The 15,383-nt window shown below is 45.6% G+C and overlaps 2 protein-coding genes across 3 annotated transcripts in view; both read left to right on the top strand.

Moving 5' to 3' along the window:
* Positions 1 to 8,760: 8,760 nt before the first annotated feature.
* LOC124661018 (polycomb group protein EMF2B-like) overlaps positions 8,761 to 15,383 on the top strand; it is a 35,682-nt gene continuing 29,059 nt past the window's right edge. Inside the window, exon 1 of the mRNA XM_047198877.1 lies at positions 8,761 to 8,792. The gene's annotated coding sequence lies outside the window, so the exon portion shown is untranslated. The remainder of the gene's footprint in view (positions 8,793 to 15,383) is intronic.
* Positions 12,217 to 14,916, top strand: LOC124661020. Of its 2 annotated transcripts, none has more exons than XM_047198883.1 (3): positions 12,217 to 12,312; positions 12,393 to 12,461; positions 12,551 to 14,916. In XM_047198883.1, the coding sequence occupies exons 1-3, from the start codon at positions 12,304 to 12,306 to the stop codon at positions 12,812 to 12,814; spliced, it is 342 nt and encodes a 113-aa protein (XP_047054839.1). In that variant the 5' UTR covers positions 12,217 to 12,303; the 3' UTR covers positions 12,815 to 14,916. The 2 variants fall into 2 exon arrangements, with proteins under 2 accessions (XP_047054839.1, XP_047054840.1); XM_047198884.1 differs by having other exon boundaries at positions 12,227 to 12,309.

Genomic DNA, 15,383 nt, shown 5'->3' with positions numbered 1-15,383 from the left:
GACTTGTATACTACAACATGCAGTGGTATGCTGGGTCACCGCACAATCCCACCTTGACTAGGATTCCATATATGGTAGGTTTTGCAATTGGACTCCTATGAGGAATTTTATTGAACCCTAGGGTTTTCCACCTATATAAAGAGGAGGAGATGGGAGGGGGCCAGCTACCACAAGCAGCCGCACCACCTAGGGCACCCAAGGATGGCGCCCCAAGTGCCCCCCTCTCCCAAACCCTAGCTACTCCCTCCTCCACCTCTCTCCCGCATTGCTTACGGTGAAGCCATGCCGGAGATCTCCACCACCACCGTCATCACGCAGTCGTGCTGGCGGGATTCCAAAGAGGATCTATTACTTTTGCTGCCCGCTGGAACGGGGAGAAGGACGTCTCTTCATCAACATCGTACATGCGACCGAGTGCAGAGGTGCTACCTGATTGCAGCACTGTCAAGATCTTCTACGCGGTTTTGAAAGCGGAAAGTGATCAACTAAATCATCCACGATATTTATCTCGTTAACGCTTAGCGATCTTCGAGGGTATGTTGATCTTCGCCTCGTTGCTACCATCTACTAGATTAGATCTTGAATTGTTATTCGTTCTTGCGGTAGAATTTTTTGTTTTCTATGCTACGGATCCCTACATAATATGTGCAGTTCCTCTCTAAAAGTCTAAAACTAGTAATTGGGAAGGGGCTCATTTTAACAGTCTAGGCTGCCTCGGCGCCATTGTTCCTACCCTGCCCTGCAACGTGGCATCCTGCAGATGCTTGTGCCACTTGGAACGATGGACTGCAGTGTAGGGGCGGCACATCACAGTGCAACACCACTCGCTAGGGTGCCACACTTCAGCCCATGGGACCCATTAGTTCATGCTGGTGCGACTACGACGCCCTGCTTCACGGTGTGACAGGGCTAGCTGCAGCACCCTGGAGACATGCACGACAAAAATGGGTTGGGAGCGGTGAAATAGTGGCCATAAATTTATTCTTCAATTTTGTTTTGCTTTTGGGTTATTTTTGTCGATTTTTCCAAGATAGGGAGGCTCCGGGTGGGCTGCTGAGCCCTTTCAGCTGCCAACAATGGCCAACTGGACCTTGATCAACCTAGTTTTTTTTTGCGAGGAACTTAGTTCGGCTACCCCTTTTTTATTAAAACATTTTCTTATACTAGTGGCACACCGCACTTCGGTGCACCGAGGGTAACTTAATACTAGTGGCACCCTATATTTTGGTGCGCCACTAGTATCTGTGGTCTAAATCTATCACACCTAGCACTGGTGCACCATGAGTATCATGTTACCCGTGACAAACTCCAATATGTTGTGGCACTAGGGGTGCACCCCGGCCAGCCCCCACTTACAAGTGGCGGACAAAGCTAACGGTGCGCTACGGCCCCATGGGCATTTAGTGGTCCACCCGTATTTTGTGCGTCACATGTAATAGCAGTGGCGCACCCAATTTTGGTGCGCCATGAGGTAAACTATCCACCTTTAACGGTATTCCTTGTAGTGAGTGGAAGATAGTTAGGTGAGGTAAAGAACGAAATATGGCTAGAAGGAGAAAGATAGTGGTGTGGAAGATAAGGACAACGAGGTGAAGATCATTTGAATGACAAGGTGAGGATAACTAAAAATATCATGTCTCTTTTGGATTGTCCCTAAGATATAATACCTATGCGGCCACAACACTATCTACATGCATACCCAACACTAAACCCACGTCGATAAAAAACGGCCAGAGGGTGTACGTGTTACCTAAATTTTCTGAACAATAAGGCTGAAATGAAATTTTGCACTGATATATATGCAAGGTTTTTTTACTCTTGTAATTTTTATTGTATTTTACATGTCTTTATCAAGTAATGCTAGCAAGCCATATAATTAGCACCACAATGAAAATATATTATATTTTATCAAAACTAAAAGGTCCTTCATTCTTCTGTAATGTACACACCACATTTTAGTGCCAATTTCCAAGAGAAAATGCACTAACGAGAATGACCTTGCACCATTCTTTGAATTATTATTTTTAGTTGCTACTTGTATGATATGATGTCTGTTGCGAAAACGTGCATTAGACGTGTAGAACAACTATAAAGTAGAAACGACTATACCACCAACCTCTAGTTATGGAGTTATAGACGTAATGATAGCTCTACATATATTGTGCCAATCTTCACTTGCATAGTTGCATGAACACCATTCTCTTCCCACATGTGCCATACTACCACTTCATCTTTAACACAATAGCTCTAGCGTCCCCTCTACTATAAGGTGTCGGTCGCCTAACTTGTTGCATCCAATAGGTGTTAGTAACATAACAGATGAAAGAGTGGGCGATGGAAGGATATAGGATGTACGGAAACACATAAGAGAATGCGACACATCAGGAACACTAGTGAGACTAGGACTCTACAACGAAGAACAGGAATGTGTAAACCCTCTAATTCATATTTCTTATTGCTAGAATTGATATATCTAGAACAAAAATATGCGTAGATATATCCATATTAGAGATAATTAATATGAATGGAAGGGGACTCGATTTCTAGAAAAATGAAGAGAAAAGAAGAAAAATAGAATATAGAAGGATTTCTCATCAGCCTCAATCTAACAACTAATTCTGAGAAACAGAAATACTACGAACCTATCCCTGTTTTTTTCCTCACAAAATTACCAAGCCGGCTATGCCATAGTGGGCTCGTGACAGCCAACTGTCCAATTCAGACTGAATCAACCAATTTGTACTATTTTCAACTTGAAAAATGCTCGCATCCGGCCGACCGATCTGGAGCAAAAGATCGATCGTGCTCGCATGGCGCCGTCATGTGCAGGCTTTGACTCACGCATGCGCTTAACTGACTTTTTTTTTTATTCCGGCATGTTGCATGTATGTGCTCGACTGCTGGCTGAGTTTTTGCGTACACGTATTCCCGCGCATAGTCACAAGATGCGGAGCTTCTTTGCTAATACTAGCTGGCTTGCTCCTTTTAATTTCTAGCACTAGCTGGCTTGCTCCTAGCTAGGTGAATGCATTAGCGCTTCTTGCAAGTACTAGTTGCCTTACCGTTAGCTAGCTAAATGCATGCTATGCCCGCATGCATGGCTACGAGTTGTAACTCCCTCAACTCGGCAGACCTTGTTTCTTTTTTGAAATTTCGCATGTATTCATCAGAAGCAGAGTACAAACACCGGTACAGGAATAGCCAAATACATACGAAAAAGAGTACACGACGCAACGCAAAGCATCAGCCGCACCGCCGTCGTCGGAGCAGAAGGAGCCGAACCACCTCGAAGCCGCAACCCGAGAGCACCTCCACGCTTGAAGAACGGCCGCAAGATCCGCCCGCCACGCCGTGACGGGACCTGAGACGGTGAACGACCACGACCAGCACCCTCTCCCACCAACTGCACCACCGCCTAGACTCCTCCACCGCCAACGAAGACGGCGAAGCCTGCTTGCTGGCGCCGCTAATCCTCCTACACACCACCTCACAAGCTTCCCGCCGCCGCTGGAGGAGGCAACGGCGGAACGAGGACGAAACCGGAGGACGGAATCCCCATCGCATCTAGTCGGCGCCGGCGCCTCGCCGGCCAGATGCAGGGAACGGAGGCTCAGAAGACCCGAAGACCTCCGAGCACCAAAAGCCGCCAGATCCCCCACGACGCCACCCAGGACGCTGTCGGAGAGGGGAAGGATCGGCGGCACCACACCTCGCCCCTACATCACCACCACCTCCACAGCTATGCCGGCCAAAGACCTACCTAATCCTACCCTATTTACAAGCCAGAGCAGAGATCCGGGGTTCCCCCACCCTCCCGCCGCCGGAGCGGCTGACCGAGGGGGAGAGAACCCGCGGCTCGCCAGCGAGAAACGGGAGGAAACTGGAGTCGCCTCTCTCACTACTGTTCACGAGGGAGAGAGACAACTGTCAGAAATTGCATCTGCGACTGACCTTGGTTGGTTCATCATACCGACGTATGGAATTATTATTGTAATAATTTGTGAATTTTGTAAATAGACGATGATTTTTGTTGTAATTCAATTTGTAGCGAATTAATCATTGCTTTGACCACTTTTGCATTGTTTGCGAACATAAGGATTTTTATTGTAATCGCTTGTGACTTTTGTAAAAAAACGTTAGTTTTTTATTGTAATTCAATCTGTAGAAAATTAATGTTGCTTACCACTTTTGCATTGTTTGCGAACATATTTTGTTGTAATCGTTTGTGACTTTTATAAAAATAGTTAGTTATTTCTATTGTAAATCAATATGAAGAATTTTTTTTTGCTTGACCACTTTGCATTGTTTGCAAATATATGAATTTATTTTTGTACTAGGCTCCAGTTTTTATTGTAATCGATTCCAATATTTGTTAAGATTTCAGGCAATTTTTGTTGTAAATCAACTTGCATTAAAAATGTTGCTTAACCACCTTTTTGTAGCATTGATTTTTTTAAATTTTTCTGTGATGATTTGTTGTAGTAGTATATTATTTTGTACACGAGTGATGGATTTTGTTGCAATACTCATTTTGTCACATATCTGCCCCTTACGGTGGCATTTCTGCTATAAATATCGGGAAGATTTTGCCCAAAGAGATGTACCTTTTGGGTTAACTCAAGAGGTATAGGACCGCGGGTTGAGTTTGCAAAAAGAAATAGAGGACCAAAATGCAAAACTTCCTTTGCGGCTGCTTTCGTGCGTCGGATGTTGATCTAACGGCGTGGAATGCAACTGATTTTGGGCCAACAAAAGTAGAAACATGTAGAACAACTATAAAGTAGAAACGGCTATACTACCAACCTCTAGTTATGGACGTAATGCTAGCTCTACATATATTGTGCCAACCTTCACTTGCATAGTTGCATGAACAACATTCTCTTCCCACATGTGCCATACTACCACTTCATCTTTAACACAATAGCTCTAGCGTCCCCTCTACTATAAGGTGTCGGTCGCCTAACTTGTTGCATCCAATAGGTGTTAGTAACATAACAGATGAAAGAGTGGGCGATGGAAGGATATAGGATGTACGGAAACACATAAGAATGCGACACATCAGGAACACTAGTGAGACTAGGACTCTACAACGAAGAACAGGAATGTGTAGATCCTCTAATTCATATTTCTTGTTGCTAGAATTGATGTATCTAGAACAGAAATATGCGTAGATATATCTATATTAGAGATAATTAATATGAGTGGAAGGGGACTCGATTTCTAGAAAAAATGAAGAGACGAGAAGAAAAATAGAATATAGAAGGATTTCTCATGAGTCTCAATCTAGCAAGTAATTCTGAGAAACAGAAATAGTGACTCGAGCCTGTCCCTGTTTTTTTCCTCACAAAATTACCAAGCCAGCTATGCCATAGTGGGCTCGTGGCGGCCAACTGTACCATTTGTAACTTATTAGACCTATTTGTTTTCCCTAGTCAAGTTTGTGGATCTGCGGAACTCTAAAACAAATATATGATGAAGAAAAAACTAAAAAAAGACCACGGAAATGGAAAAATATATACTACGGTTTGCTTTCATTGGGCAAGCTCATTTTTTCGCGAGAACGCAAAAGTCTTGCGTTTTTATGTATTGATGATAGAAAAAAAGAGTTTATATACAAGTTCGAGGACGAACACAACACTCTATACAACTTGACCCAAAAAAAGAAGTAAAAGAGGCTATAACTGGCGCACACCCCGAACTCCCGCGTCCGCGCATTGCCACGTCCTGGTCACCATATCGTTAACAAGATGTCACCGAAGACTGTGCGTTTATTGGACAAGTTCATGGATCTGTTGAACCGTGGATGGGCCAAGATCCGGAGCCTTAGGGCATCTCCAACCGGGCGACCCATCCCGCGCCCGCGCGTCCGGATGGGTCGAAACGGACAAAACCGCGGCCCAGCGCGCGGACCCATCCCTAAAACGGATGGCCGCGGCGTCCGGGACGACCCAAACCCGGCCCAAATCTTGGACGAGTTTGCGTGGCCGCGGACGCGAAAGGCTGGTCGCTCGCGTCCTCCCTTGTCCGCCCCCGGCCCGCCCGTCTCGCCTCCCAAAACACAAGCCCGTCGCCCACATCTCCCCACCGCTCCGCCGCCACCCACGGACCGGCAATTTGGGAGCGCGTCGCCGCCGGCCATCGTCGTCGAGGACGCCGGCAAGCGGGGCGGAAGCATAGGTCGAGGTCCCGCGCTGCTTTCGCCGCGTCGTAGCAGAGTCGGAGGACGCGCCTCCGGCGGCCGTTGTCCTCTCACCGTCGCGACACCTCCCGCCGTCTCGCAGCCTGCGCCGTTTCCGCCGGAGGTGAGCTCTCCGCACCGTGTATCCGGACCGGACGTCGTCCGAGACGGCCGCTTCGCAGGTCGCTGCGAAGCATTTGGATCGCCTCCGCTCGCGAGGTGTTCGGTCAAATGCTCGAACTAAAATGTGTCCCTTTTCGGATCATGGTGGACAGCGACGACGAGTACTACTTCAAGAACTTCATCGACACGTCGTCGAAGAGGAGTCCGACGACGAATTTTTCACGGATGCTGCGCTCGCTCATCTACGAGCACGTCGTCTCACAAATCCCCGTGCATCGGGGTCCTTGCCGGGCGCGCGGCCGCCTTGGACCGCAAAAGAGAACGCGGCCACGACCGGCTCTACAACGACTACTTCAAACCCAACCATTGTTCGTGCCGTCCATGTTTCGCCGTCGTTTTCGGATGACCGAGCCGCTCGTTCCGCCGGATAATGGATGCCGTGAAGATCTACGACGACTACTTCGTTCGAAAGTGGATGCAATTGGCAAGGTAGGCCTCTCTTCGTACCGTAAATGCACGGCAGCGATTAGGATGCTCGCATATGGCGTTGCCGGTGATTTCGTAGATGAGTACACGCGCATGAGTGAGTCAACCGGCTTGGAATCGATGTACGGGTTCTGCGGAGCCGTGATCGGTTCGTTCGGAGAACAGCACTCTCCGGCAACCTAATGCGCAGGACACAGCTCGTCCGTTGTCGATCAACGCTTCCGTGGGTTTTCCTGGGATGCTTGGCGAGCATAGACTGCATGCACCGGGAGTGGAAGAACTGCCCCTTTGGTTGGCAGGGGTATACAGCGGCCATTCTCGAGGGGTGCACGAGTCATTCTTGAAGCCGTTGCTTCCCATGACACATGGATTTGGCACTCATTCTTCGGAATGGCTGGCTCGCACAATGACATCAACAGTCGCTGCGGCGCTCTCCGGTGTTTGATAGGCTAGCGTACGGTCGGTCCCCCGATGTGGATTTTGAGATCAATGGCCACCACTACACGAAGGGGTACTACCTTGCCGATGGTATCTATCCACCTTGGGCTACACTCGTGAAGACAATCCGAAACCCCAACTCAGAGCAGGAGGCAAGGTTTGCCAAAGAGCAGGAGGCAGCCCGGAAAGATGTCGAGCGGGCGTTTGGCATCCTCCAAGCTCGTTGGGCTATCGTCAGACACCCTGCCAGAGCCTGGGATGTGCAAACTCTGTGGGAGGTGATGACCGCTTGTGTAATCATGCGAGGTGATGACCGCTTGTGTAATCATGCATAACATGATTGTTGAGGTAGAGCGGGATGATTCACTCTTTGATAATGACTGGGAAGGCCAAGGAGAGTTGGTTACTCCTCAGCAAGGTGCTCCGGCATCATTCCAGGACATTCTTCATGCGCACCATGAAATTCGAAATCTAGCTGTACACAACCAGCTTCAGGCTGATTTGGTCGAGCACATGTGGCAGCACGTAGGCAACAATGCTGCAAACAACAATGATGAAGGAAATCCTGAAGCCTAGAGCATTTGTATCGTTTTTTCATTTTATTTGAATAATACTTTATCCTTGATTACATGGACTATGTAATGTGTAATACATTTTGAGCATTTGTACTATTTTATACTCCCTCCGTTCCTTTCTATAGTGCCTATAGATTTTTGGTATTTGTTTCACAATATAAGGCTGTAGCTTGGCTTTTTTTCAATTACCCCCTCCACCGGTCAACTCCCCACACGACATGCATGAAAAAACTCCATACAAAATAGGAAAAAATTAATTGAGATTCCTAATGCATCGCCCCAATGATTGCTTAAATTTAGGAAGCAATGATTTTTTTTCCTTAATTAAACCTGGCTGCACATATATGGAGAGTCAACCAGACAGATTTGTGGGATTTGTTACGGTAAGTTAGGAAGTTATCGATTTCCCTAATTTTAGTATGATCTCAAATTGTTCAGCAAGGGGGTCTTGTGTAAAAAATACTCTTGCGCTAATTTCAGTGCCAAAAATCTATAGGCACTATAGAAAGGAACGGAGGGAGTATATTTTATATAATATTTTTTTGCGTTTTTCTAGTGAATTTACAAGAAAAACATACCATAAGGCGCCGCGACCCAAATCTGCCGCCTTGGGCGCACCGCGCGACCCAAACGGACGCGCGGACGCGGGGCGCTGTCCGCGTGTCCGCTCGGGCACGCAAACGGCCCAAAACGGACGGCCGAGCGCGTCCGTTTGGGTCGCCCGGTTGGAGATGCCCTTACCGGACCACAGTCCACAGCACAGAGAGGCCCAACGACACGCGTCGCGCAGCGGACGCGTCCTCCCGCTCCCCGGGATGCCAGCGCCGCCGCCTCCCTCGAGCACCTCCGGCGTCGCCCTTTCACCCACCCACCCCGCCTCCCGCATCATGCGCCAGCTTACCGCCTTACGTGCCGCGTTCGAGCTGCCGCCTGCCCGCGGCCGGCGGCCATGAGGGGGAGCGCTGGTCGGCGGTCCTGTGAGACCTAGGACGGTAAATGCCAGTCCCCTCTTCAGATTTCCGAGTTCTAGGACTGCAGACCCGCAATGTTTACTAATTAATTCCTACAACGAGTGTTGTCAGACGCGGAGATGCTATTGCCGAGGTTGCTGTACGGGCAGCTAGTAATTCACCGGTCATGACCTTGCTTTCCTTTTACCGCTCCTAGTTCTAAACCAGTAGCTGTATCTAGCAAGTAGGGCCTCCGTTAGCACAAGAAGATTGCAGCTTTGCAAGGCAGATGAGCTTGCCTGGTTCATGGACATGACTTGCTCAGTTAGGCAACATCCACACCTTTTGTTTTGCTCCTGTTCGGAAATCTGGTTGTCGACAGTTAGTAGCCTAGCCGTCGGCTGGTAATGATTTGTTCGCCCAATACTGCCATAGCCCACAGTTATCGCGTAGGTTTCAGCATCGTCGGAAGATTAGAAAGGGTAGGCATGTATGTAGTAAGCGGTGAACCAAATGAACATCCTTAATTGCACAGGCCGCACTTTCCCCATACGCGAAAGCCATGCAACTTATTGATTTGCCTAGTATAGAGCATCTGCAGAACGTTACCAAGAACCTTGAGGTGCTCCTTCTGGAGATTCAAGGTTTTATGTTATGATCTCCCTCACATCCTAACAAGGGCCAGCAACCACTATGCATTAACTGTCGCTGCCTAAATGATATGCAGTTTGTTGTGAAAACGCAGACCAACTATAAGTACATACTAGAATAGGTGTTAGTAACATAACCAGATCACAATAGTTCTACCGTCTCCTATATGTCACACTTCGGAGCCAAATTCTGAAAAAAAAAAATCACAAACGAGCATGCATGACTCTAGGGCTGTCAGTTTTTTTCCTTTTTCCGCGCATTACTCTTTCGACATCTGGTTGGTTGCTACTTCAATGATATGCAGTTTGTTGCGAGAACGCAGACCAACAATAAGTACAGACTAGAATAGGCACAATCTCTACATATAGTGGCAACCTTCACAATAGCTGTACCGTCTTCTCTATTATAACTTGCTGGTCGGAACTAGCTCATTGCATCTAGGTGTTAGTAGCATAACCAAATCAAAGAGATGCTTAGAGAAGAACATAAAAGATATGAGAGCACATTGGAGTGCGAGGCATCAGAAACACCGGTAGAACCATCTCGCAAAATGAATCTGGGTGACAATTAGCTTCTTGATATTTTAGAGAGAAGGGTGTTGGAGCTTTCTTTGTTTCGACTAGTCATTCATTAGTGTACATATAGCCTGTCCTTTTAGTAGCTGCAGCCCACTTCTTAGCAGCTTGACTACAAATTACTGGGCTAGCTTGAACTGAAGTTTTCTGCTTTGGTGTTGTTTTGAATTTTATTTGACATGTACGTTGTTTCAGATTTGGCAAATTGCGATCAATATCGATTTATTGTGTTTGGATAATTATTGAGGAATTATCGTGTTTGGATATAAGCATCATCGAACCAATGTGGCTGAATGACTATTTTTTTCTAGAGAGAGAGGCAGGATCATTCTGTCATCCGATCTGAACCGTGCTTAATTCTAGTTGGATGGTGTTCTAGATGATGACCCAACCGAGCCAGTCGCGCTATGGACACCAAAGGACGTTCTAGCCTAGTTTAAAAGTAGATTCGAATATATCCGAGTATAACTCTCAAAAACTGATAATTGTTGTCAAACAACTATCAGTCTTGAACTTGGTTGTTAAGTTATAAATGTATTCTATATACCTATGGTTTATCTATACCATAGAAATTCCTTTCATTTTGTCTCATGTTTGCTTTCCCAGGGCGTATGCTTGAACATGTAATGACGAGGTGAGGATAACTAAAAGAAATTCACGTCTGTTTTCCCCTAAGATGTACGTGTTAACTAAAATTTCTGAACAGTAAGTTTGAAATGAAAATTTGCAACGATATAAATGCAAGGTTTTTTTCTTCTATTAATTACTGATTGTATTTTACATGTCTTTATCAAGTAATGCTAGTAAGCCATATAATTACCACCACAAAGAAAATATCTTATACTTTATCAGCACACTAAAATCCTTTCTTCCTTTTGTATTGTATAGGCCACATTTTAGTGCTAATTTCCAAGAAAAAATGCACCAGCGAGGATGGTTTTGGGTAGCCATTTTTTTCTTTGACCAAAAGCTTGCATCATTATTATTTTGTTGGTCGCTAATTATATGATACAATGTCTGTTGTGAAAACGTGCAATACACGTGTAGAATAGCTATAAAGTAGAAACGACTGTACCACCAACCTCTAGTTATGCACGTAATGATATCTCTACATATATTGTGCCAACCTTCACTTGCATAGTTGCATGAACAACCTTCTCTTCCCATATGTACCATACTGCCACTTCATCTTTAACACATAGCTCTAGCGTCCCCTCTACTATAAGGTGTTGGTCGACTAGCTTGTTGCATCAAATAGGTGCTAGTCATAACAGATGAAAGAGAGGATAGGATACAGATATACGATGTATGGAAACACATAAGAATGCGACACATCAGGAACACTAGTAAGACATGATTTCTACGACAGAGGGTGAGGATTAGTAGTTCGATTTCCAGAAAAGACAGAACATGCAAGAGAAAATATGGAATTGAGAACAAGTGCATGTATACTTGCCCTATGCCACAACCCTCCACGATAGACACTTCGCGTGGTTTTGATGGCTCTGAACCTTTCACTCATCGCTTTCTCGTCTCGCTTAGTATCATTGGCTGGAGCTGAGTAACAACGCAATTGTCCTACCATTTATAGGCTGACCATGGGCCCTAGGTACTTGTGGCCCGCCTTGTCATGGTTCAACTATGCTGCGTTTTGTGTGGGTTCGAAGGATCACATTTTTTGCAGTCTGCGGTGTGGCAGAAAGTTGGGTGCATCAACACAACGCAGGTGCTACCTTCTGTGCACTGGTTATGGGGCCGATCTAAGTCTTGGCCCGCCAGTCATTCTCCTATCCTGTCAGGTTCTTAGTATGTCTGTTTGTGGGCCCAGCACGCGCTGCCACCACAAAAGCAGGTCTGGTCATCGTCATCTGGCTCCGCTTGTTGTGCCACCGCACTGGTTCTCGTTTTGGTTGTGTCTGCATGTAGGACCTCTGCTCGCTGGGCCTAGCTTGTCATCCTCTCTGTGGGTGCACGCCTATGTTATTTCCCTCTGTTTCCGATGGGCCCAATGATAGGACCGTATGTCCTTAGCGGTTTATTGTTTCCGTGTTATTAGCCCAGCAATCTGACCTGTCACTCTCAGCCGGTGGTCCCAATGATGTCTTGGGCCCATTTGTCATTGTCGTTTTGGCATGAAAAGGATGTCATTGGGTAGAGCAGTGTTGCTCTTTGCGTGTACGGAGGCTTTTATGCCTTTCTCTCTGGGGCCCCCTTTCTGTTCATGACCAGCTTGTCCTCGATCTCGTTTCACCTTCATCGAGCTCAGCTGCTGGGATACTAGGACCGCGACGCCGAATGGTCTCCTTCCCACCGCTATTTCGTTCGCCATGGAAGTAGTTGGTTGATGTGTGCTGTTTTTTTCTTTTGCGGATTTGTTCTCCTATTCTCTGTGTCCTGATTTTGCGTCTTCTCGCAGGCAGCTGTTCGTCGTGCCGAGCTGGATCGCTGGTCCCTTCTTCATTCGCCCGTGGTTTGTGAGTGTGAGGTATGTTTTTTTTTCCTTAAACCTTCTTTGGTCGGCGCCTCTTGTAAATGGTTCTGGTGCCTCACCCTTGCTGATTTTCCCCCCTTCAGATTAGCGCCGTACATGTTTTCCTCCGCCAGCGGAGGCAGCGCGAGAGCGAGGCGGGGGCGGAGCGGAAAAGGTGCACGAATAGTACATGGAGCGCCGCACGTGAGCGGGAGAAGCGGCGGCGCTCTGCTCAACAGGATGCCGAGCTGCCGCTGGCAGCCCTGAGGTCATCTCCGCCCCGAAGCCCACCCCCTCTTGATCTCAGGCCATCGTGCTCCTTATCCCTTGAGCCGGCGACCCTGCTCGGCAGATGGGAGGCGAGATAAGGGGTGGTCGTCGTGCTCCTCTTCCCCAAGGTCTCCCATGTCTAGGCCTTGGTTGATACCGCCGCTGGCGCGCGGAAGAGGAGAGGAATGGGCCGCCAGCACCTCCTATCTATCTCCACCTAGGTAAGGTAACCTGACCCGCCTCCCTTTATATTGGCCTTTACATGCCTCCTTGATTCAAGAAATAGTTTGGTTAAATAGTGGACTGCTTGCTCTATTCGCTACCCACAGTAGAGTAAATTTGTGCATCTTTGCCTGAACCTTTCACCCTGAAACTTTTATACTGGTCAAAATCTGTCCTTTTGTTCGTTTCCAGGTGACCTGAAGTTCACGAAACCATTAAGAAATGGCCTCCAAAAATCTCTAGGGTCACCCACGAATCCATTGTAGGGTAAAAGATTGATCAGAAATGGATATTATACATTAGCAATGAGAGATTGAAGCTTTAACGTTCATTGCCAACCTGTCTGACACTCTAGAAACTGTATACTACTCATGAAAGATTGATCATCAATGGATATTATATACTAATGAGAAATTATGCCTACATTGATTTTCTAAATGTATGTATGCCACTAACTCTTGTCATTGTTTTTCCAAGGATCTATGGATGATCACGATGATATGCTTAGTTATTTCAACAAGAATGGTGTTACAGTAACATTTCTCTTGAAGAGAAATACATTACGCATGCTGATCTTTGTGTTGGCCAATAACTAGGACATAGATGCAAAGTAGTTGAATGGAACACACAAATCTCATGTTCACTTACAAGAGGTATCTTCTGTGCACATAAATTCTAATAAATTTACTACAATAGCTTTGCTCTGTCTCCTCACTTCATAGGGTATCATGCTTTTTCAGTCTTCAGCACTTGTATTTTTTGGGGGGAATTTAGTACTTGTGGTTAGCTAGATTTGTTTGCTTATTCTACTATTTCTTTTGAGAAATGCCGCCTGGCAGGGTTTGTGATGTTACCGGTGGTCTGAAGCTTTTGTAGAAGCATTTGTGTGTCCTCGAGCTTAGGAGTTATGAGTTCAAGGAGCGGTGGTAGAATGTTGTGATCTGCTGTGGTGGTATTGCACTCTTGCTGATCTGTTGCTGAAGAATTATCCTTAACTTCATTAGCTATTGCGATGTCCTTTTTGGAGGGTAGGACTGATGAATTTTCTCAACGTTCACATCATTTATATCATTTCTTTTTGCTGACCCGGAGCTGTGGACTATGACAACAGCCAACAGAAATTCATCAGTCCTACCCTCCAAAAAGGAAATCCGAGTAAATCCGAGTATATCATTTATATTCTAATCTCTCTTTCTTGTGTGTGTGTACAGATTTGCTTACATCGAGTAAATCCGAGTGAATTATTTCTACTTTGAGTGCATTTGCTTTCTTTTTTTCGTATTTTGTTAGGTTGATAAATGGGTAGTTTCTTGTTTATTATTGAAACAAAAATAAATATATGCATTCTCTGTGAATTTGAACATGAAATTTTGTGCACATCTGTCCTCTCATTTACTTTGATTTACCAGTTATCAGATTTTTTCACCTATGTTTCTCTTAACCTGTAGTGAATCTGAACATTAAATTATACACATATTTAAATTAAATTGGAAAGTACATCTAGAATTTTTAAATTGAACACATTGGCATAGAAGTACCATTTGTTTATATCGGTCTTCCTAGCTAAACCATGGAACTCGCTCAAGCATCTGTGGTAGTAGGTTTCATTCCACGTGCACATATAGCATCATCATTCCAAGATTGAAATGATTTTTTTCAGCACTTTGCAGAAAAGCTTCTTATGATTGTGAATGATACATTTCTCCACTTCAAGCCAAAAGCCAAGTTCGAATCAGTTGAATATGCAAATGGAGAGGTTGATCCTGACACATAAAGGCGATGCTGCATTGGAGTTCATTAGACATATATGTATTTTTGTTGCTCTGGATCAGAATGCTCAGCATGATATTCTAGCAAATCTCTATTTAACCATTGTCAACATATGGCTACTTTTTCCTGGTGTATTTTACTTTATACAGTGATCTTTCGTTTGTAGCTACACGAACACCTGTTCAAGATAATTGTGGTTAAGCTCTAATTCATTACCTGTTGAATGCTAAGTCAATGAACGCCTAACTTACTACCATTCCAGCTATGTATGTTTAGCCATCAGGCGCCTGATTGGCATGCAACTGACCGGTGAGGAGGCGCCCCATGGGGCGCCCCAACCACTAATAGTGAAAAACAGAGAATGATTTCTCATCACTCAGCTCACTCGGTAACCAATTACAAAAATAATGACTCGTGTTTTTTTCCGCACAAAATTACCAAGCCAGTCACGCCATCGTGGGCTCGTGTGCCAAATATCCAATTCAGACTGAATCAACCGATTTAACACGGTCTAACTTGGATTTATACCAGAAAATCACCATTTGCAACTTATTAGACCTGTTCGCTTCCATTCAAATTCATGGATCTGCAAACAAATATACGACGAAAGAAAAAACGAAAAAAGATCACGGAAATGGAAAAAAAATACACGGTATGCTTCCATTGGGCAAGTTT

Source organism: Lolium rigidum, chromosome 6 (genome assembly GCF_022539505.1).
Source record: "Lolium rigidum isolate FL_2022 chromosome 6, APGP_CSIRO_Lrig_0.1, whole genome shotgun sequence".
Taxonomy (NCBI): domain Eukaryota; kingdom Viridiplantae; phylum Streptophyta; class Magnoliopsida; order Poales; family Poaceae; genus Lolium; species Lolium rigidum.
The sequence above is the reverse complement of the archived record's forward strand: the minus strand, read 5'-3'. Positions and strand labels throughout refer to the sequence as shown.